Source organism: Nannospalax galili, unplaced genomic scaffold, assembly GCF_000622305.1.
Source record: "Nannospalax galili isolate Female #2095 unplaced genomic scaffold, S.galili_v1.0 scaffold265, whole genome shotgun sequence".
Taxonomy (NCBI): Eukaryota; Metazoa; Chordata; class Mammalia; order Rodentia; family Spalacidae; genus Nannospalax; species Nannospalax galili.
The window spans coordinates 1,230,779-1,252,030 of NW_008353747.1; the positions used below are offsets into that span (position 1 = coordinate 1,230,779).

The window sequence follows — 21,252 nt, forward strand, 5'->3', positions numbered from 1 at the left end:
CCAAGTGCTGGGACTGAGGTGTGCTCCACCACACCCAGCTTTGAGGAAACGTGTTATATCTTTTGTCTACCTGTGTAGAGGATACCCACAGTCCTTTGGGCAACAACACTATGGGTCTCCAGCCAGCAGGAGGATGAGCAAGGAAGGGAAAGACAGCGAATATGAGCACTTTCTGAGGCTGGCAGTGGGGGTAAGGCTAAGGATGCTCTGGAGGAAGAGGCCAGGTGCAGGGGTCTACATTTACCAATGACCGCAGGCACTCATAAAAGTCTTTGAGCCTTGTTCTTCTGTCATCCATAAAAATGGAGAGACAATACCTACACTGAGCTCCACACTGTTGGGATGATTAAATCAGATACCCAGGGAGGTGTTCCATGAATAGTCCCATTTTTCCTGACTCCCCTCTCCTCAGGAGAAAGGAGGCAAAGGCCTTCAAAGAGAACGACACAGTCACACGAATGATTTGTAGAAAATTGATCTGCAGAGATTTAATTGATGCAGAAAACACATATCATCAGAGTTGGTCGTTGTCGTGTGAGCTATTCTCAAAGCACACAGAATGAACCAAATAATAAAACGGACTTTTTCTGTGTGTTTGGCTGATGCTTAAAAAACATCTAAGAGGGTAAAAAAAATCCATCTAGATTTTAGTGTCTTATTCCATGGAAAAGAAATGAGCTATCGATAAAATGGAAGTTGGTTTCTGTGGATCAGAGAGGCAAAGGCAGCCCATAACTTTTCAAGACAAGAAAAATGAGGGCATTTGTTTAAACAATGAGACAGATGTCGAGAACATCACCTGCAACTCTTGCGGAGCCCCTGATGGGAAGTGGGGCTGTAGAAACTGTGCCAGTGACTCCACCTGGCCGAAGTTCATCCCGGCCAGTGCCAAGCATCAGCCAGCCCCATCCACCAAGCTCTAGGAAGAGGCAGTGGGGGGAAAGAGCCAGGGGTGGCCCAAGTTGAAAGACAAATAGAGACAGGGTTCCTGGCTCAGGGCATTATAGGAAGAGAAAACAACAAGACTGGGAAGGAGCCATCCCAGTCTTTTCCTATGGCTTTTTGGTTTTCTGGAAAAGTGAGGTACTTGAGACCTGAGAGCAAGGGAGGGCTCCAAGGCGGAGGCCCAGGGAGGGAAAGTGCTCTGAGGGGAGCCCTAAGGAAAAGCACAGTGCTGGCTGAGGGAAAAGACAGAAAAGAGGCAGAACTTCCGGAGTCCAGCCTCTAGCAACTTCCAACAGGGCTCAGGCAGCAGAGCCCAATCCTGAGACGGTCAAAAGGAGACATTAAAAAAGGAAGGCAAAAAAGGGGGAAAGCATCTGATCTCTATGAGGCTGAGGTATTGGAAAAACAGGTACAGGACCAGATGAGCCAGGTTCCAATGCATAGCTGTGGCTAGGAGGCTGTCCTTATGAAGGACCATAACCTCACCATCATGAGAGCCCTAAGCATTGCTTGAAAACCAGGAGACGAACCTCCAAGGGGATTCCCCTAGCCTCCCAAGGCATCTCCTGTAATGCCACCCTCCTCATGAAGGTGCCTACATCCCTGAAGCCCCTGAGCAGCCACAGTTCCTCAGTGCCATGTTGATGCAGAAACTGGCAAAGTCCATATATTCCAGCCCAGGACAGTCCATAGTCAGAGTGTATAGCTATTTCCAGCTACATCATGTTTTCCGCCCATCAAATTGCCCCCTACCCACCGCCCACCCCGTGATGCCTGGGTGAGGGTACACAGCAGAGGACACAATGTTTTATCAGAGGGAATAAAGTCCAGGCAACTAGCTCCTCAGGCACTTGGTGTAGGGGAGGAGGTTGGCTGCCGTAGCCCTACACAGGGCTCAACAGTAAAACACGCTCAGTCTGTTTTCCTCATCCAGGCCCAGCTGCAGTAGGTTTGAAGTGGTTCCTGGTTTAGGCTCTGAGAAGAGCTGTCTGGCCACAAAGTAAAGGAAAACTATGGAAGCCGAGCATGTCCAAGTGGGTGTTAAGAAAGGATCAAAGGCCCAACAGGATCCTCCTCAGATCCTACACAGGCCTGTGGCAGAGCTCAGCCAGTCGACTGCTTCAATGCAGCAGGACTGAGGCTTGGAAACCAGTTAAAAGGATACACATTAGGGTCATTCCTGAAATTTTTTAACCACTTCCGGTTAGACTCAATCATGTTCTGAACGCTGATGCCATCCACTTTGGGTGATCGAGAATGGGGACGCTGCAGGAGGTGGAGTTGTTCACTGGGAAAGGGGGAAGAGTTGAGAACAGGCAGAAAGGGAGGGTGCAGCAGAGCCAGGAGCTGCCATGACAGCACCTTCTCCCTCTTCCTCTCACCAAACCACTAGCAGCCCTGTAAGGCCTTCAGCAATTCAAAGCTGTCCCTCTAGAAAGGCAAGTCTCAGTTCCCAAAAGGGAACAAGGTGGTCACCCTCAACCCCCTTCCTCAGCTCTGAGTTTGGACTCCCATACTTGCCCATTCCTGCCGATTTTATCAGCAAGGAGCTCCCTCTGTCAGCTCAAATACTTGCCCAACATCAGTTCCCAAGCCGGTTCAAAGAGGTGGTTGAGGGATTTATGATTGGGGCCAGGAGTGGAAGGAGGGGGTACATTTGGCAGAAAATAAGATGAATGGGAAGGTAGTAACAGGCTTAAATAATTGCCTGTCTCTCTCCCCACGGGGTGTCCCTCTCACTCCAAATGTTCAGCAGGTCTCAGAAAAGAGGGCCATAGGAATCAGACAAAGAGCTCAATGGCAAAGACAAGCTGATTCCAAGGTCAGAGGGTCCATAGGAAAAGTGCAAGGTCCCACCTTGGGCTTGCTTTTCTCCATAGGTGCCCAAGGGCAGTTTCCTATAGAGTTGGCTGGCTATACCATACTCTGTACCCTCTGGACCTAAGCAACAGAGACCTGACTTCACCCTTGCTATGGTGGGGTGCCTCAGACTTAGGCAAGATATAAGTGAATCCAAGGACTGGGGACCCTCCTGACTTGCTGGGGCAACAGGACTGTAAGATCTGTTCCTACCCAGCCCAGGGGCTACCTCCTCAGGGAGGTACAATAAGTGGCTTGACTGTGAGGGTCCTCCCCAGTTCAGATACACTTACCTGACAGACGTGTAGCCCATCTTGTTTTCCAGGGGAGGAGGGCAGCTGCTGAGCAATGGGATGCCGGCTAGAGCAGCAGGAAGACAGAATTCAAGGGTAGCATGGGCCAGCTGAGTCAGCCCCAGGCCAGCCTGAGCAAGCCATCTCCTTCCCTGTTCACTAGCATCTCCTGCTGCCCCAGAAAAGGACAGCCCCCCAGAACAAATATACAACAGCAGGGAAAGTTTCCATGTGAAAGTGAGAGAGAGGTGACACACAGGAATTGTTCTATTTATTTCTAAAAATCTAGGGCTGGAGTGATGGCTCAACGGTTAAGAACCCAGGCTGCTCTTGCAGAGGACCCGGGTTCGGTTCCTAGCACCCACATGGCAGCTAACTACTGTCCGTAACTCCAGTTCCAGGGGATCCAACACCCTCTTTTGACCTCTGTGGGCACTGCACAACAGGGGTGCACTTACATGCAGCCAATACACTCATATACATAAAAATAGTAAATTTAAAAAAATATTTTATTATGCCTGCATGTATGTGAGTGTATCCATGTCATGCAATGACAGAAGAACGCTTTGGATTCCCCTGGAACTGGAGTTAAGGATGGTTCATAGCCACCATGTGGGTGCTGGGAATCAAACCCGGGTCCTCTACAAGAGAAATCAGTACTCTTAACCACTGAGCCATCTCTCCAGCCCCTAAAAATAGTAAATTTTTAAAAATCTATTTTAAAAATAGATTTTGGGACCAGGTGTGGTGGCACATGCCTTTTAATCCTAGCACTTGGGAGTCAGAGGCAGGTGGACTCTCTATGAGCTCAAGGCCAGCCTGGTCTACATAGCAAGTTCCAAGTCAGCTAGGGCTACAGGGAGACCCTGTCTCAAAAAGACCAAAAAAAAAAAGTAAATTTTATAAAATCTATTTTTAAAAAAAATAGATTTGGGGGGCTAGAGAGATGGCTCGGTGGTTAAGAACACTGGTTGGTCTTGCAGAAGACCCAGCACCCACATGGCAGCTAACAACTGTCCATAGCTCCAGTCCCAAGGGATCCGACAGCCTCTTCTGACCCTCGTGGGCATTGCACAACATGGGTACACTTACCTACATGCAGGCAATACACGCATACACAAAAAATAAGAAAATAATAAGAATAATAAATAGATTTTGTGTTGTAATTTTACTTTTTCCCCTCAAATGACTCTCTTCACGGCCTCACACTTCTCAACAGGACTATGAGACCAGGAAGGACACTGGGCCCAAAAGCAGAAGCCAGATCCAAGGGGTTATAAACATAGGATCAAAACCCAGTGTGTGACAGGAGTGGTGGCACACCTTTAATCCCAGCAGATCTCTGTGAGTTCAAGGCCAGCCTGATCTAAATAGAAAGTTCCAGGCCAACCAGGGTCATGTAGTGAGAAAAAAAAAAAAAAAGAGGGCTCTGGAGCTTATTACTAAACCTCTCTGAGTCTCAGCTTACTCATCTACAAAATGGGACTATGTAGCCACTACCTCAGAGAACTACCATAAGGACTAAATGAAGGCATGTGCGCACGTGTGATTGCCTGGCCTCCATAACTGCACTGGTGGTGGCTGTTATGACAATGACAACAATGACCTTTTAGACTCTGTCAAGCTCTAGAATTGATAACATAAGCTCCAAGCAATGCAGGCTCTGTAAGACACCCCACCAGCACACAGAGACTCTTCAGAACCAGCAGAAAGGACTTCTTCCCCAAGGACCCACAGACAAGAGCCAATGGACCAAAGATGAGGACAGAGGTAAGGGGTAGACAAAGGAAAAAGAAAGGAAGACTGAGAAAGAAGTCAGCAGAGGGGAGGAGCATGGGCAGAAGGAGGCTTACAGGGAAAGTATCTGCGCCACTTCTCCAGCAGGAAATCATCCACAGTTTGTGAGGGGGAGGAGAGCTTGGTGTCTAGCCCTGGGTCCCAGGCCCATTGGGAGGATGAAGGTGCGACAGAGGATGAGGACAGCCTGGTCAGGGAGGTACAGTCAGGAATCCTCTTGGAAGACCGTACTGAGGAGGTGAGCAGTGGCTGCGGTGGTGGTGGTGGCTGGGTATTGAGGAACCGTGGTGGTGGCTGGGTGTGGAGGCTGCCCAGCACATTCAGGACCCCATTTAGCTCACTGCTGATCCGCTGGAGGGAACTGCTCAGGTAATGGATCTTGTTGGGGTCAGCAGAGCTTGGGGTTGGGGTGACTAAAAGCAAAGAGGCAGACAATGGGAAAGGATGAGGGCTCAGGTCTAGCTAGTACCTGAGTAGCCTACTGTTCCTAAAGACCATAAATGGGCCTTATGAGAGGACAAAGGGTAGATGGCAGAGTTTCTGTGTTCTAGAAAGGGCAGCAGCCCAAGGATGCCACCAAAAGGAAGAACAAGGTCCTGGGCCTAGCTGCAGGCCAGCACAGCAGAGGATACCCTACGAGAGAAGAGGCTGCAGGAACCCGTAGCCCACTTGGCCCTGCATGCTGCACGCTCAGGCAGCTTCATCACTGCCCTGCACTGATGGAATACCTCATCCAGACACAGGTTCACTGCAGGGCCAAGGGAAGGGGCCTGGACCATAGTCTCCACATTGCTCCCTCTCCACAACACTGGGCTTCACCCCACCTTTCCCTCTGACTTCCTCACCAGAATACCACTCACTGTGAGGCAAAGGGCAGGACTCGGAACTCTCGCTGCTCAAGTCTTCCATGTCACTGAGGTCAAAGGTCACCTTCTTGATAGAGTATCCCCTCAAAGTATCTTCATCAGAGGCCTGACAGGTAAAAGCAGCCAGCTATTAGTACTGTCCCCTCCCATGTGCTTTCTATCCCCCTGCCCCTGTGATGAGTGAAGACTGAGGCCTGGTAAGTCAGTTCTTCTGGGGCCCAAGGCTCTACCAGGCACCCTAGGAGAAGAGAGGTTACCATACAGAGGTTACCTTCTCAGTGACAAGGCCAAGCTAAGAGAGCCCAACTGCCTGTGAAATAGGCTATAGGGCCCCCAGGACCAGAAGGACCCTACCACCCTCTCCCCAAACTGGCCCTGCAGTATCTCCCCATTAAGCACCCCTGCTCCTACACCTAAGCCTGGGGGGTGCAGGGGACTGCGCACACACTCAGGGAAGGTAGGGCCACCTATGATGCCTGTCTTCTTGGCCATACTCTGGTCACACCTCTTCTGGAACCATGAAGGAAGAACGGGTCAGTCCCCATTCTATGAACCTATGATGGGTGTTCAGGCCCATCAGCATAGACACCACCCCTGAGGTGTGTTCAACAGACACAGCTGATGCCTATGACATCTCAACAGCCAGGAGTCTAGATCTATATCAACCCTGAGCCCTAGAGGCCCAGCTCCCTCTATTCCAGGACTAAAGAACCAAGTATCCCAGGTGCAGTAAAAGGCAGGGGCCACACTGGGCTATGTGACCATAGGGCAACACCTCTTCCTGAAGAGAGGATTCTAGTTGGTTCAGCTTCTCCTCTTTCTTCTTCAGCAGGTCACGGCCTTTCCTCATGGTTACTTTCTTTTCATCCAGGTGCCTGGTCTCCTGCAGCCGGGTAGGAAGGGGAGGAAACTGGTTAGAGCACAGATGCTGGAGTAAAGGCCCTGATACTTGCTAGCTGGGTGGTCTTAAACAAATCACTTAACTCCAGTCAGTTGTTCATCAGAAATAAGGAATTGCTCTTTCTATCACATCATGAGAACTACAAAGGACAGAAAGCAAGTTCCACGCAAAAGACCATACCCATAGATACTAAGTTCTCAAATGTTTCCTGCTGATCAATGGTTACCATCACTGCTCTAGTTATTACTAACATCATTGCCACCAATGAGAGGGACAAAGCAAGGCAATAAAAGTGCCCGGGGTTAGAATATACATACCCCTAGGAAACCTGTCCTTGTTTCTACAAGGCTCTGGACCTCTGCTGCCCCTAAACTAGAAATACAGGGTGTAGACTCCTCACCATCAGAATTGTAAGGGGTCAGATGTGATCCAGGACAGCCCGTGCTGCCAAGAAAACCTCAACTGGTACAAAAATCTGTAACACCAACTAATGATGTAGTCTCTGCCTTTTCATTGCCAATCAGACTGTCAGAGAAGCAGCCAGGGAAGTTTCTCAGCATTACACTGAGTATAGCCAAAACATCTTCATTTATAAACTGAGTCTTCAGTGTACCAGAGTAGAAAGAACACTGGGTTCAAAATACTTTAGACCTCAATCATGCTCTTCATCTAGGAAATGGCAATGACAATACATGTTGAGAATCCCTCTTCCAAAATGCTTGGCATCAAAAAGTGTTTCAGATTCTGGAATATCTAGATAGACTTTACTGGTTGAATGGATTTGGGGCTTAGGGATCCTCAACCTGTACCACCATGCTCACTATATATAATTAACATGAAGATCAAACAAGTGTTTGCACACAATGCACTGCTATAGAAAGGTAAGTGGCCCCAGGGCCCATGTGACCTCTGAGTCCCCAGAATGATCAGCTGTGGAGAGCTGGCATCCTCAGACTTCCCTACCCAAGCCCACAGGCCCTCCTCCAGGTTCCTGACCTCTTCCAAGTTCTTGCACACATTTTCCAGGATCTTGGTACCCGGCAGGTCTTCATCCATGTCCTGGGCACTAGCCAGCTCGTGGCACCAGTGCTTCTGGGCAGCTTTCAGAGCCGTCTGCCGCCTCCGCATGGAGCGTGTCTGCCGAACCAAGAACTCCTTGGCACTACGGACAGCTATGCCCTCAGCAGAGAGGAAGTGGCGGACACTGTGGGGTGGTGGGGTTCCAGGGACAGGCAGAGGAAGTGGAGAAGGAAAACTGAAGAGTATTCTGAGGTGTGCACAGGGCCACTCCCCAGCACATACCCACCTGAGGGCACATAGGAGCTGCTGGGCTGGGGCTGGACAGTATGTAGGGCATCTTTGCTAAATACTTAAAGTATGCAACATGTACTCTGAAAGGGATTATGCCTGGGGCCTGCAAACAGATAGCCAGACACTCCCAATAGTCTGACCTTTAACCACAGGCCTTCAGGTGCCAGTATGCTGTGTCAAAGGTCACAAAAGACAGGGCCTTAGCTTGGTAAAGAATCCTCTATCCCTGGGCCCCTCGCCAAAACCAAGCCCTATTGATGGTCACTATCACCTCAGCTCGGCCTTCATGGCACAAGACAGGCTGGGGGAACTCACCTGTCTATGGACAAGTCGATTTCCTCCTTGCTCTGGGAAACAGAAGAGGACACCTCTTGAGGCTCATTCTATGAACATATGGTAGAAAAGGCTAGCTAAGTGCAACAAAAACAAACATTCTGAAGGCTCAAGAGACCTCGAAGCCCCCCAGCATCCTAGCCAAAGAAACAGCTCTGCCAGCTGCCAGGCATTCTTCATATACACGCACCATCAAGTGGTGGAGAAAGCAAGGGAGGGGAATAGGAAAAGACCAGATGCTATATTCAAGCTAAGCCAGGCTCCCCTCCTTGTGCCCCACCCTTCTGCCTCCCACCCACAACCCCCAGTGCCACTTCCCAAGCATCAGCCCCCAGCTCACTGTCCCAAGGGATTTCCTCAGGTCCTCAATGTGGAGATTTGGCTCCAAACGTGGGGAAGCATTACTGTCTTCCAGCTCTTTCAAGATCTCCTGCTTCCTCTGAACTTCGGCCTCTAGGCTGCTGTAGTGAGGAAGGGAGCTGGAGGCAGGGCTGTGAGTCAGATACATGCCCTCACTCCCACAGGGCAGGTCTGAGGCATGAATACCAGAACGAGAAATGCCCCGTTTCTCATAGTCTCAGCACCCCATTCAAAGGAGGGCAGACACAGACAGGCTGCTTCTGTGTGGATTCCAAGTTGGGCTTCCTCTCCCTGTTGGGGGCCAGGATGAGACAGGGCCCAAGAGCAACAGAGAGCAGAGGGCAGGAGGAAGAGGTGACCTTCGACCAGGGGCAAGGTGCCCACACTACCTCACGAGTTTCTGCAGCCTCTGACTGTGTGCCTGCAGCAGATCCACCTGGGACTCCAGCTCTACCTTCCGGACACGCAGGTCACTGATAACCCTTCGAAGCTGCCGCTTTGACTCCACCAGGTGGGTGTGCTCCTTCCTTGCTTCTTCCAGATGCTGATGAGTGGCTGTGGCTTCCTGAGGTGGAGGGGAAGACAGGAGCACCCACAGACCCAGTGGGGAGAAGGTTGGGTACAGGCAGCATCAGAGGGTAGGAAAGCCAGAAAAAAACGAAACAGGGTTTGGAAGCCAGAGCCACTGAAGTCACTGTCTGGGATCTGGGGTATGCAGGCTCCCAATCTCCCACCAATTACAGCTCCACTCCCTAGCTCCCAAGTCAGGTGCACCGGATGACATGATTTATAGTTTGGAACCCGGTACCCTGGACAGGGCAGGTAAACAGACAACGGGAGATAAACATGAGATGAGGTGGATAGACAGACCTCCCTCTCCAGGGCAGCCTGCCTCTGCGCATCCAGGAGTTGCTGCTTTTCCTTCCACACAGTCTCCTCCTGAAGGGAGATGGGCCCTGGGGTGACTGCAGGTCCCAAGGTTGGGGCAGGGCCTGCCCTCTGATGGAAGGGTAAACTCTGTGTTTGAGCCCCCTCCCTGCCAAGGCAGGGTAGATAGCATTCATCCCCATCCCTCACCTGAGCAGCCAGCTGAGTCAGCCTAGCCTTGACATCTTTAGTTCTAGTTGCAAGTTCCACTTCTAAATCTTGAAATTTCCTTTCCTGCCCAGAAGTACAGTGGAGAGAAAGTTACAGGTATAAAAAGGATGAAAGTTATCAGACTAGGACAGGGGGGATCCCAAATCTACCTCACCACACCCCAAACTCTAGGCTTGTCTCAGGCTTGCCTCCCCGAACCACTCCCCTGCAGCCTCATGACACATGGCATGCCACAGCTTGTTGATTCCCAATGAGGACAAGAAGATATGAACCTGCCCTCTCCAAAGACTTCAAATGGCTGACCCCTTCCAATGCTGGGCACATTCCGAGGCTCAGAAAATTAAAGGGCAAAGATGCTATGACGTTCAGGCATGGCCAGTGGGAGATCCCATTCCTGCCCCCAAACCCCTGGGTCAATCCCAGGACTTCTTGTACTGCATGAAGGCATTCAAGCCCCACCCCCAGGTACTCACCTGCTCCCGGTGCCTGCGCCGCAGGTCCTCAAGCTGCTGGTCCTGCTCCTGCCTCACACTCTCTAACTCTTGCTCATGGGCCCTTCGCAGGCGCTCCAGCTCTCCAGTTAGGTGCCCCAGGAGGTCAGCCCGTTGCTTCCTCTCCTGAAAAGAGGATGAACCTGTAGAGGTTCCCTGCACCCCAAAAAATAGTCTTTCCAACTCCTCCTCTTAGAGCAGTTAGATGAATGAAGACCACCATCAGCTCCCTGAAATACCTTTTTAGAGGAGAACCATAAAGGCAACACAGCCCCAGTCCCTGAATGCCTGCCTGCTCTCCCCCAGAGCTAAAGTAAACACTGGTCATAGATCATGAGGAAAGCCTCTTTGGGAATCCTGGCTCCCCTACTGATGCATAGATGCTACTTCTCCATAAAGAAAGAGAGGCCACTGGTCACTTATCACTAGTCTTCAGCAAGGTTAACACTGGTGTGAGAAGGCATGCAGGCTGCTATTTCTGTCCTGAAAGATTATAGAAATTCTAGATTGCAGCTACTGGAGCAAGAGTCTGAAAGTCACCCACAGGGGCCCAGCTATGGGCTAAAGTTACACAGCCAGCCCAGCCCACTATTCACCCCCAATAGAAACCAGTCACATTGGCTGGGGTCCGCTTACATCACTGAATGATCCCACCTCAAGGCCAAAGAGGAAGCTGAGTAGTGTGGCAGTCAATATTGACTGTCAACTTGTCTGGTCCTAGAATCAACTAGGAGACCAGCCTCAGTAAGGGATTTCTATTCTGGGTTAGTTGAGGTGGGAAGACCCACCCTAAATGTGGGTGGCACCATTCCATGGACTGAGGTCTCAGGCTGCATAAAACATTTCCTCCTTAGGTTGCTCTAGTCAAGTATTTTGGCACAGTAACAAGAAAAGAAACCAATATGTGCAGACAATAGCTAATCACCGTTTGGCTGTTGTCAGTCTATTTCTTAATATCCTGAGATTTCAAGCACCCTGCTGGCATCAGGTGTTGGAGTGACTAAAACTGAAGGCTTTCAGGCCAGACAGCTTGGGAAGGTGACCTAAACTCCCTAGGTCTCAGTGTCCTCCTGTCTAAAAGGAGATGATGACAGTGCACATTTCTCAAGGCTGCTGTAAGGACTGAACGCAGTAAGAGAGCTAAGGAGCTTAGAGCAGCACCTGGCACCTAGAAAAAGTTCAGTATCTATCAGTGATTATGATCATTTAAAGAAAGTACAGAAGCTAGGGGCTGGAGAGATGGCTCAGCAGTTAAGAACACTAGCTGTTCTTGCAGAAGACCTGGGTTCAAATCCCAGCACCCACATGGCAGATAACAACTGTCTATAAGTCCAGTTCCAGGGGCTCCAATGGCATCTTCTAATCTCCTTGGGCATTGCACAATACAGGTATATTTACATACATGCCAGCAATATATGAATATACATAAAATAAAAATAATCAATTAAAAAAAAAGTGCATAGAAAGAGCCACTGAAGGGGTACCCCAGTTGCCACACCCTGTGTCCCTGTTCAGCATGGAAGAAGCTAGAGTGGTCTGCATCCCAATTCCCTATCCACAAGCTGGGTAACCTCTTCAGAGGATGGTGTGATAAGAATAGAGGGTAGGAATTGGTTGGGCAGTTAGTGTAAAAATACCCCAAAGAAAAGTAGCCAGCTTCTTCGCTAAAAGTCAAAATGTCCTTGGGCCTCTTAGCAACATACTCTGTTCCAAAGGCTGAAAATGTTGAAAGTATTTGGGAGCTCTTATCGAATCCTTAAAAGACTTTAGGGTTACCTCTTCAGAGGGAGGAATGTTAGAGTAGCAAAAAGTCCCATAAAAAAAAAAAGGAGTACATGAAGTTATCAGAAAAAAGTGATGGGGAGATATGGGAGGAGTTGGAGGGGAGGGAGTGGGCATGGATTTGATCAAAACACCTTATATGCTTATATCCCTGTATGAAATTCTCAATAAAATTATTTTTTTTAAAGTGCAGCTGACTGTGAGGAGCAAACACCCCTCATTGGGAACAGGGTGCTTCGTATGCTTCAGAAAACAACAAACAACAACTTTGCTATTGCAGGGCACAGGGAAGGAAGTCTCCCACAACCCTGATCATAGTTCAGCCTTTCCTCCTGCCCTGCAGCCAGCTGGGAAGGACCCCAGTGGCATGCCTATATGTTATGTGTATGCCCACCAGGGAGGGTGCCTGCCAGAGAGATGGTCAAGCTACCTCGGCTTCATATCGCTCTCTGGCCTCGGCCATCACTTGCCAGTGCTCCTCCTTCATCTTGTCCATCTTCCTCTCATGCTCCCTCTCCACCTCCTGGCGCTTATCTCGAAGGAGGCTGCTGAGCTGTAGAGGGAACGGCAGGGATGCAGCTTGCAGGACTGAGAATAGACAGCACCTGGGGCAGCTGAACATCTTATACATGAAGTGTCCCCCAACACACCACAAAACAGATACATGAGAGAGACAGAGACAGAGACAGAGAGACACACCAAGACATACATGTATACAGCCATACCACTAACACAGGCATATGGAGTCTAGAGGTATCAAAGAACCTGACCCTGAAGGAGTGGAGGCCACTTGGGCTAGATGGCCCAGCAGACCTTAACGAGCTGACACAGACCAGCACTTACCTCTTGCTCATACTCAATCACCTGATGAACCTTCTGGTGAGCTCTCTGCTCTGCCCACCCAAGACCCTCCTGCAGCTTGGCCTCCTCTTTCTGTTGAGCTCCCTCTATCTTCCTCTGGAGGCTGGAAACTGCCTAAGGAGGCACCAGTACACACAATGGAGTGTGACTCTCAGGAGAAATGGAGCTACCATATGGGAACTCACTCTAGGGATTCATTGCCCATCCCAGGGGCCCAAGGAGAGAGGGGGGCTCACCCCCATTGGCCAAGGGTAGGGCTGAGCTCTTTTGTCACCCAGGATGAAGAGGTCTAAGGGCCCAGGCTCTGCTCCCTCAGGCCAGGCCAGCCTCATCTCACCTCCTGGTGCTTGGCCTCTAGTGAGGAACAGAGCCGCTTCAGCTCAGCACTGTGTTCCTTCTCCAGCCCTGTTACTGCCTGTGGAGAAACAGAGCAGGGACACTTGCCAGATGCTGACCAAGGGGAAGGCAGGACCAGGAAGACCATTCCATGCCCTGGAGATAAGAGACCATAGGGAATTACAGGCACACCTTTGTTCTAAAATAACCCAGTCCCTAAAATCTGGAGCTAGCAGAGGGATGGAATGAGACCAGTGTAGATGGGCCTCGGAGTAGGCCTCAGGTCACCGCTCCCATTCCCTAACTCTGAGCTCACAGCTGTGGATAAGAGCCAAGCCGGGGTAGATGGAGGTTACAGCAGGTTCTCCAAGCACCTGATCTGGCTGCAGTCTTTCTGTGCCTAACAGCCAAAGGTCTCTCTCCTCACCAAAAGACAAGTTCTGTGTGGCCTGTTACTCTCGCACCTAACTTAGAGGTTGCCATGAGGCTGGAAGGAGAAAGGTGAAGACAAAAAAAACCGCTTCCAAGGTTGCTAGCCTCTTATTCCACAGCAGAAGAGAAAAGGAAAAGAAGCCACTGAAACCATCTGCCGAGCAGGGACAGAGTGCAAGTCCTCTGGTCTGGATAAAGCTCTTTAATAGCGAAACCCTCTCAAATCCACATATTTCCCTGACCTTCTGCCTCAGAGACCAGGGCCAGCATGTGCCCTGAGCCTAGCAGGTTCCACAAAGATGGGCTTCCCATCTCCCAGTGGCTTGGCTTCCCTCCCTGCACCCCCACTTGAAGCTAGTCCCTCCTCATCCTCTGCACTCTGTGTTGGGGCTTGGAGGGGAGCAATGCCTGTTTGGTTCACTCACTTCTTTCTTCTCCCTTTCCAGCTGCTCCCTCAGCTGCTGCAGAAGTGCCTCCTTCTCAGCCTCCTTCTCAGCCCTCAGGGCAGCCTGCGCACGCTTCTCCTCAGCCTCCAGCTTCTCCCTCAGCTGCTGCAGCGCCCACCTGCTTTTCTGTTCCAAGCTGGCTTTTTCAGCCCTCTGGAAGGACTCTGCCTCTTCTTCAAGCCTCTGCAGGGCAGCCTCTTGCTCAGCTCTGGCAGACAGAATGGGATAGGGATGGGTCTGTTCACTTGGGTCATCTCCTCAGACTGGGCAGCTCCCAGTGTGTGCTTACCTGATTTTTTTCTCATATGCTTCTGTGCTGGACTGCAGCTGAGCTCGGAGCAGGGATAGCCTTCGGCTTTCTTCCTCTCTCATCCGAGTCTCCTCTTCCTTCTCCTCTTCCTCAGCAGCTCTCTGCAGCTGAGCCTTCCGGAGACTGCGCAGGAAAGGAGAAGTTGATTGATGGTTGATAAGAGAGACCACAGAGGTCTTTCCTGCTCTATCCAGAACCCATGCCACTCAGCCTCCAAGAGCCTCACAGCCTGCCTGTGAACCACCCTTAGTCCAAGAAATGAGTCTAAGTGCAGCCTTTCATACATGCCGCCTTCTTATCATGGGGACGACCACAGAAATCAGATTGCAGGCTGCTTGGTCCCAGGCCCCCCTTTGCCTACAGGTTCTCCTCCAGGACATGGTCTTTATTCAAGGAAAGTTACAACCACTCCAACTTATCTCTGAACCCACATCCTCCACTCCCCAGTCTCTAGATTCTATCCTAGGCACATCTGATGTATCACCAGCTCCAAATCTCAACACACCCTTTCCTTGTTGCCCCTTGGCCATTGTTCATGCTGGTTCTTCTAACTAGAATTCCATTTTCTTTTTCTTCTTCTTCTTCTTCTTTGTTTTTTGTCTTTTTCAGACAGGGTCTCCCTGTAGCCCCAGTTGGCCTGGAACTTGCTATGTAGACCAGGTTGGCCTCGAACTCACAAAGATCCAACTGCCTCTGCCTCCCAAGTGCTGGGACTAAAGGTGTGAGCCACCATACCCGACTACAGTATTCCATTTTTCTCTCCGACAAAACGATATTTACTGCTCAATACCCTGCTCCATCCTCTCTGAGAAGCCTTTCCAATTCCCTCCAAGTTTATCAACTCGCCTTTCCCCTCACAATATACACGTGGGCCTTTCTTAGCACACAGTACTGTGTCATATATCATGGTGCCTCACAATTAATCTTTTCTATCTGCTTTTCTTGAAAGACCTGGAGTTTCTTTAGAGCAAGAATTCTGTTTTCTTTTGGAAGGGGAGGACCAGGGTCTCATGTAGCCCACGATGCCTTCAAACTGGCAATGTAGCCAAGAGTGGCCTTAAGCCCTGATGCCACTGCCACTACCTCCCAGGTGTTTGGGATTAGAGGCATGCATCACCACACCTGGCTAATAATCCTGTATTTAAATCTTTCATATCCCAAGCACTGAATATTATAACTGACATAAAGTGGTATTAAATCAATGGATTGGGTTTGAGCAGTATCATCTAGACCCAAACTGTGGGCAAGTCCTAAATATCCATGAAAGGGATTTTATCTGACCAATGACAGCAATAATTTCACCTCTGCTTACACAAACCACATTCTTTTTAGGTAACTGTCACCCAGACTCCACAGCCTAGGGGATATGTACTGGGCACTTAGGAAACTCAACCCTAAGAAAAACATGATTCAGAAGAAAAGCTCTGTAGTGAATTTCTAGAGCCAAAACTAATTTAGGATTATTTCTTAGTTCAAGTTTCCTCTATAATGAGACTTCTAAGTGAAGAAAAAAACCCTTCCTTTTAGACTCCCCAGAAACCCTCTGTCTTTTTCCCACAGCAAAATTTACACATGGCAGCCTGGCATGGTGGCACACGCCTTTAATCCCAGCACTGGGGAGGCAGAGGCAGGCAGATCTCTGTGAGATAAAGACCAATGTGGTCTATATGGTGAGTTCCACGGTCTGCTAGGACTACAGGGAGACCCTGCCTCAAAAAAAAAACAGAAAAAAAAAAAAAGTATATATGGCAACAGTGAATACTGGCACTGGCAAGGAGTTTGGAGATAGCCAAGCTCTCTTTCAGCAGAGAAGAGGAGGACCCACCCCTCAGGAAAGCGTGGGTATAAGCAGAAACCGGGTTCTCGAGATGAACTACAAGACCCTGACCCACAGAAAAATCACTTAGTCACAACCAACTGAAACTGTACTGAGTTCAACCTAAAATCAAAGCAAGAACTGCCATTTATGGAACAATTGCCATGTTCTGGGCCCTGAGTTCAGGCCCGTCACTGTCCACCACAAATTTAGAGAGCTCTTAGGAGATGCTCTAGGGGTTCTGGAGACACTGCCAAGATTTCTTCTAACAGGGGCATCTTAAGGTAAGCTGCTTGGGTGGGCCCCTTCCTTGATTATCAGTCAGCTGGAAGGAGGATGCTGTTCTTCAGTGACCCAAGAAGGCAGACCTGAGTCAGAAAGCCTGTATTGGGCAAATGGACAGCACATCTGACCCTCTCACTATTCAGGTATTGGTTTTCTGTTTTCTTTTCTCCAAATTAAGTATAAATGTGCCATCTATGATAGAAAAATAATAATTCTCCATTACTCTTGAATGTTCTGTCTAAAGGACAAGATTTGGCACTTAATTAAATTTGGAAGTAAACAAACTACAGTAACACTTTTTTACAGTCCTTGGACTGTTGCTTATTACCTTATTGATGTCCACTCACCCTCTTTCTGAACTAACAGAACTCAGCTTTGATTCTAGCACAGAAAGAGGCTGGTTAAAGGACAACATCTCCAATCTCCCTTATCACAAAAGGTGCCAGACCAGAGACACTTTCCTGGGGTAATCAGAGAGGTTCAGGTTACTAGGTAAGGTTTCTAGAGCAGCCGGGCTATGGGCATCCCAGGGAAGGGAAAAGGTGTCCCTCATGCCTCACTCCCCTCTACAGGGAGGAGCAGGACCTGAGCAACTTCTCCTTCTGCTGGTAAAGCCGCTGCACCTCCTCTTCCTCCTCTCGCCACAGCCTCTCCTGCAGCTGCTGTTTCTTCTCTTGCTGCAATTCCAGCAGCCTCCTCTGGTCCTCCAGCTCTTTGTTCGCTTCCTCTTCCATGGCCTTCAATACAGCCTCTGAAAGCCCATTTTGGGGAGCCACAGGCTCTGTGGATTGCCTGCACAGAAGAGGGGGCAACTTATCACTGAGGTGCTAATAACCACCAGGATCCACACAGCTACCGAACATCATCTATATCACATACAAAATGGAGAGCCCACAGACAGGAGTCATAGATGCAAATCAGGCCTCACAAGGGCTGGCATCTATTCTATGGGACAAACCCCGCTGAGGCTGAATAATGCCCATGAATCCTAGGAGAGGGGCAGGCCACAATAGACCTGAGAGGCTGTGCCTCAAGAGCTGGCAGAGTAGAGAGAGTGTAGCTCTGTCCCTCAAGGAGTCTCTTCTGGAATGGCTCATGGTCCTATCTCCAAGTCCCCCCTAGAGCTCTACCTGCTACTTAAGGCTCATGCCAGCAATTCAGAAACAGGTCCCAAAGACTCTTCTCTGCCTCCCACACTGAGCAGAGGCCAAAGCAATGTAGATGAGCCCCAGAAGAGGTTACAAAGTCCCCTCCCTTGCCACCAAAGGAGCCAAATACAGTGGAAGGTTTTCATCTACTCAGCCTTGGGAAATGGATAAGAAACTCCAGGCTAACCTGCATACATAGGGAAATGGGAAGAAAGGGAGAAGGGCATTGGTTTACCAGGTGTCTATAGAGTCATGGGAACTTGTTATTTTGCTTGAAATGCCAGTGACCATTTGGAACCGTGAAAGTATAAGCAGATAAAGCATTTCACTTTCTGAAAGGTGAGGAGGCATGTGCAATCCCAGGTCCCTAAGCCTTCATTAGAAATTGGTCTCAGTAAAGAAACACTGTTCTTGCACAGTGCTCAGACAATGCAGGCTGGCCATGGCTCAATCAACCCCAGCAGGAACAAGTGAGCCGGATGCAATTCAGAGAACCACTTGGGTCAAAGAAGAGAGCAGCCCTGCCCTGCTAAGAACTCTGAACGCACCTCCCTCCAGCTCAGAACCATGGCATGGAAGGCAGCAGGAGGGACCAAGTCAGGAAAGAAGAGAACAGGGCTGAAGAATCCCACTGTAGCCCCTGGAGACTAGAGAAAGGACAGAGGAGGCTACCGACATCTCCGAAATGCCATCAAGGCCTGTCCTTCCTACCCTCCTTTCCTAGAGTCAGAACTCAGACAAGAAACAACTCTGAGCCATGCTGTCAATTCTCTGTTCCCAACTCGAACCCCTCCCTCCTGGATCCTGGCTTCCTCTGAGTCCCCTGACACAGTTCAACTGATGCAGACATAAGCAACATGGCTGCGACCACTCTGAGGATACTGCCCTCCAAAGAGCCTCTCCCACACAGCGCTCCGCCTCATCAACCCTCCAACTCATTTCCAACCTTGGCAGAAAACATCTTTTTTCCCAGCAATGGTACATTTTAATGCCTGTCTCCCTTGTGGGCTGCATAGCTATGTGGAGCCCCAGGGACAGATGCTGCGGGAAGATGGGAATGAGACCACACGTGCCCAGGCTGCACACACCAGTAAACCCGTTTGCACACCTGGCATGCAAGCAAATGAGGCTGTTTCCTTCCTCCTGGGTTTAAAGACTCGGTTATCTTGAACACCTTGCTTAGGTCTAAGGCAATGAACAATGCTTGAAAGATCTAAGAGACAACTGGGAAACTGAAGATTCTAGAAGAAGACATGGGTCTGGTTTCTCTAGGCCAACCGTTCTGGTATCAGCCTCAGTAAGACCCCATTTCCAGCCACGAGTGGCAAAGGAGAGGTGGGAGGAGTGGGGGGATCAAGGGGTTGTGATCATTTCTGGCTGGCCACCAAGTAGCTCAGAGATACATGATGGAAAGCAACCTGGGGCAGAAAAGGAGAGGTGGTACCCCAGGAGCATTCTAAAGTGGGGGCACTACTGCTTCTGTCCTGACCAGAAGCTTCTAGGACCTGAGCTAACACCAGGCAAGGATCATTGACAGTTGGGTGGGGCTCTCAAAACTGTACAGCAAGGATGCCCTAATCCTCCCCCTTCACTCCATTTCCTGGGCCAGAGCCAGAACATGTCCTCCCCACCATCCAAGGGAGAATGGGCACTCAAGCAGTCCATACACTACAGGACAGGACAGACACATAAAACTGGCCCTTACACCTCTGGAGAGACTGGTGAGGTGGGGCTGACCACCTTCTCCTCGGGCTTCTTGGGCTCCTTGGCCTCCTCAGCCTGTTGCTGCCCAACGCCCAGCTCCTCCTCTGCCCGGGAGTGCTGCTCCTCAACCCTCTCATGGGCAGCAGGTGGGCTTGGTGCCTGCTCCCTCGTGAGCAATAAAGAAGCAACTGTGTTAAAGCCAGTAGGAAGGCGAGAGGCTCAACTTACAACCCATTCAGGGTCAAAGAGCTGTGATGGAGACAGAGGGCTAGCCCCAGGGAAGCTTCCTTACCTCAGTCTCCAACCTCCTTCCTCCCTTTCCCAGCACTTCTCAGTCATTTGCAGTGAAGCCCAGATATTACCACTAGCAAGGAAGAGGCATGATTCTATCACCCCAGAAGCTCTGCACACAGCAAGTGTTCAGTGGATGCTGCTGACTGAACATTGCTACAGCTCAGCTTCCCCTGTGGCTCATGCCAACTCTATGAATCCTAAGACCAGCATCTTCTTCTTGCCAGGGGAACAGAGGCACTAGCAAATACACCCTGGATGCTGGACCAGGCTGAGGCAGGAAGATTCTCCCAGCTGGCTTCCAGGACGGCGGTAACTGGGTGGGTTGGGGGGCACTGAGGTAGGCCGAAGGAAAACTTCTCAAGGAATGGAAACATTCTGTCTGACCTGAGTGGTGGTTATGTGGCATGCACACATGCAAACACTTCATATTTGTGTACTTCAGGGGCCCTGCATCACTCACTCTCTGGGGTTAGCCAGTGCTCTGGGTAAGTTTGTGCTAGACTAGACATAGGCTGACACCTGGCAGGGAAGCAGCTAGTGGGACAGGGACTGAGAGAAAGGGTCCCCTAGCAGGAACAGCAGAGTCTGCTCTGGCAGGAGGCACCTGGGACAAAAGAGGCACACTCTCATTTAAGAGTTCCTAAGGTCCTCTAGTCAGTTCAGCTACCCTAATCAGCTATAGACAGAGGACAAGGAATTCTCAGCCCCAGCCCTGCTGCTTCAGCTGCTGCCCACACCAGCTCTGGTCTCCCTCTCCAGACCCACTACCCCACAGCATCACAGTGACATACGGAGGGGCCATTCCCCAAGGACTCTTCCTCATCCTTACCTCTGGAGGGGCATCAGCTGGGTGGAGCTGGCTACAAAATCCTCCCCAGGCTCCTCTGCTTCCCTTTTCTCAGGCTGCCCCTCAGGGGCCTGTGGAGGCCCTTCCTCAGTGGCCTGGCTGTGAAGGGGACTCTGGAGCCGCTCCCCAGGCAGAAGTGGGGGAGACAACCTAGTTAGGCCAGCCAGAGCAGCAGGGTCAGGCTCTCCACTCAGAAAGCAGGAAGAGACTATACAGTGTATGATATAGTGTATGCCAGTCCCTCAGCTGGACCAAGCCCCTGCCCCCACCCCATCCAGAGAGCGCATAGCACAGCAATCTGGCATGCAGCAGGAGAGCCTCCTTCTCGACTCCCTCCACAGGGCTACACCTGTACTCCCCAACAACCCCACTGCATTTGCCTGGTCCAGCAGTGAGAACTGGACACCTTCACATATGCCCATTTTCAGAATTCACCATCACTGGGGCCAGGCAGGGATGAGATGGAGGAACAAAGGGAAATGGGGAAGGAGCCACCAGACTCAAGTGGACCAGTGCTAGCAAATGCAGGAAGCATTACACCACAGAAAGGAGAACATGGAGAGCCTTCCGAGGTCCAAAAAGAAATAACTACACCCCTTTCACTTACTGGTTGGTGTTCCTCCTCCTATTACAGGATCAGGCTACGACATCCCCCCAACACACACACACACACACACACACACACACACACACACACACACACACACACAGTCCACACAACACACCTATACTGTGA

At 50.3% G+C, this 21,252-nt stretch overlaps 1 protein-coding gene across 21 annotated transcripts in view; it reads right to left on the bottom strand.

Annotated features, from left to right (window-relative positions):
* Positions 1 to 460: 460 nt before the first annotated feature.
* Positions 461 to 21,252, bottom strand: part of Cep164 (centrosomal protein 164) — a 78,114-nt gene continuing 57,322 nt past the window's right edge. For 5 of the 21 annotated variants that reach the window (XM_029554936.1, XM_029554935.1, XM_029554944.1 and 2 more), the window contains 22 exons: positions 20,499 to 20,666; positions 19,668 to 19,739; positions 19,377 to 19,541; positions 17,109 to 17,315; positions 14,402 to 14,545; positions 14,092 to 14,320; positions 13,236 to 13,313; positions 12,881 to 13,012; positions 12,468 to 12,590; positions 10,238 to 10,381; positions 9,744 to 9,827; positions 9,537 to 9,605; positions 9,056 to 9,231; positions 8,647 to 8,785; positions 8,289 to 8,356; positions 7,659 to 7,866; positions 6,537 to 6,644; positions 5,741 to 5,867; positions 4,952 to 5,308; positions 3,099 to 3,165; positions 2,111 to 2,233; positions 461 to 1,934 (listed from right to left, as the gene is read on the bottom strand). In XM_029554936.1, the coding sequence (XP_029410796.1) occupies positions 1,841 to 1,934; positions 2,111 to 2,233; positions 3,099 to 3,165; positions 4,952 to 5,308; positions 5,741 to 5,867; positions 6,537 to 6,644; positions 7,659 to 7,866; positions 8,289 to 8,356; positions 8,647 to 8,785; positions 9,056 to 9,231; positions 9,537 to 9,605; positions 9,744 to 9,827; positions 10,238 to 10,381; positions 12,468 to 12,590; positions 12,881 to 13,012; positions 13,236 to 13,313; positions 14,092 to 14,320; positions 14,402 to 14,545; positions 17,109 to 17,315; positions 19,377 to 19,541; positions 19,668 to 19,739; positions 20,499 to 20,666 (3,082 nt within the window). In that variant the 3' untranslated portion in view covers positions 461 to 1,840. Of the gene's footprint in view, positions 1,935 to 2,110; positions 2,234 to 3,098; positions 3,166 to 4,951; positions 5,309 to 5,740; positions 5,868 to 6,536; positions 6,645 to 7,658; positions 7,867 to 8,288; positions 8,357 to 8,646; positions 8,786 to 9,055; positions 9,232 to 9,536; positions 9,606 to 9,743; positions 9,828 to 10,237; positions 10,382 to 12,467; positions 12,591 to 12,880; positions 13,013 to 13,235; positions 13,314 to 14,091; positions 14,321 to 14,401; positions 14,546 to 17,108; positions 17,316 to 19,376; positions 19,542 to 19,667; positions 19,740 to 20,498; positions 20,667 to 21,252 lie in introns of those variants that run through there. The other 16 variants (XM_029554952.1, XM_029554937.1, XM_029554946.1 and 13 more) reach the window with 13 other exon arrangements.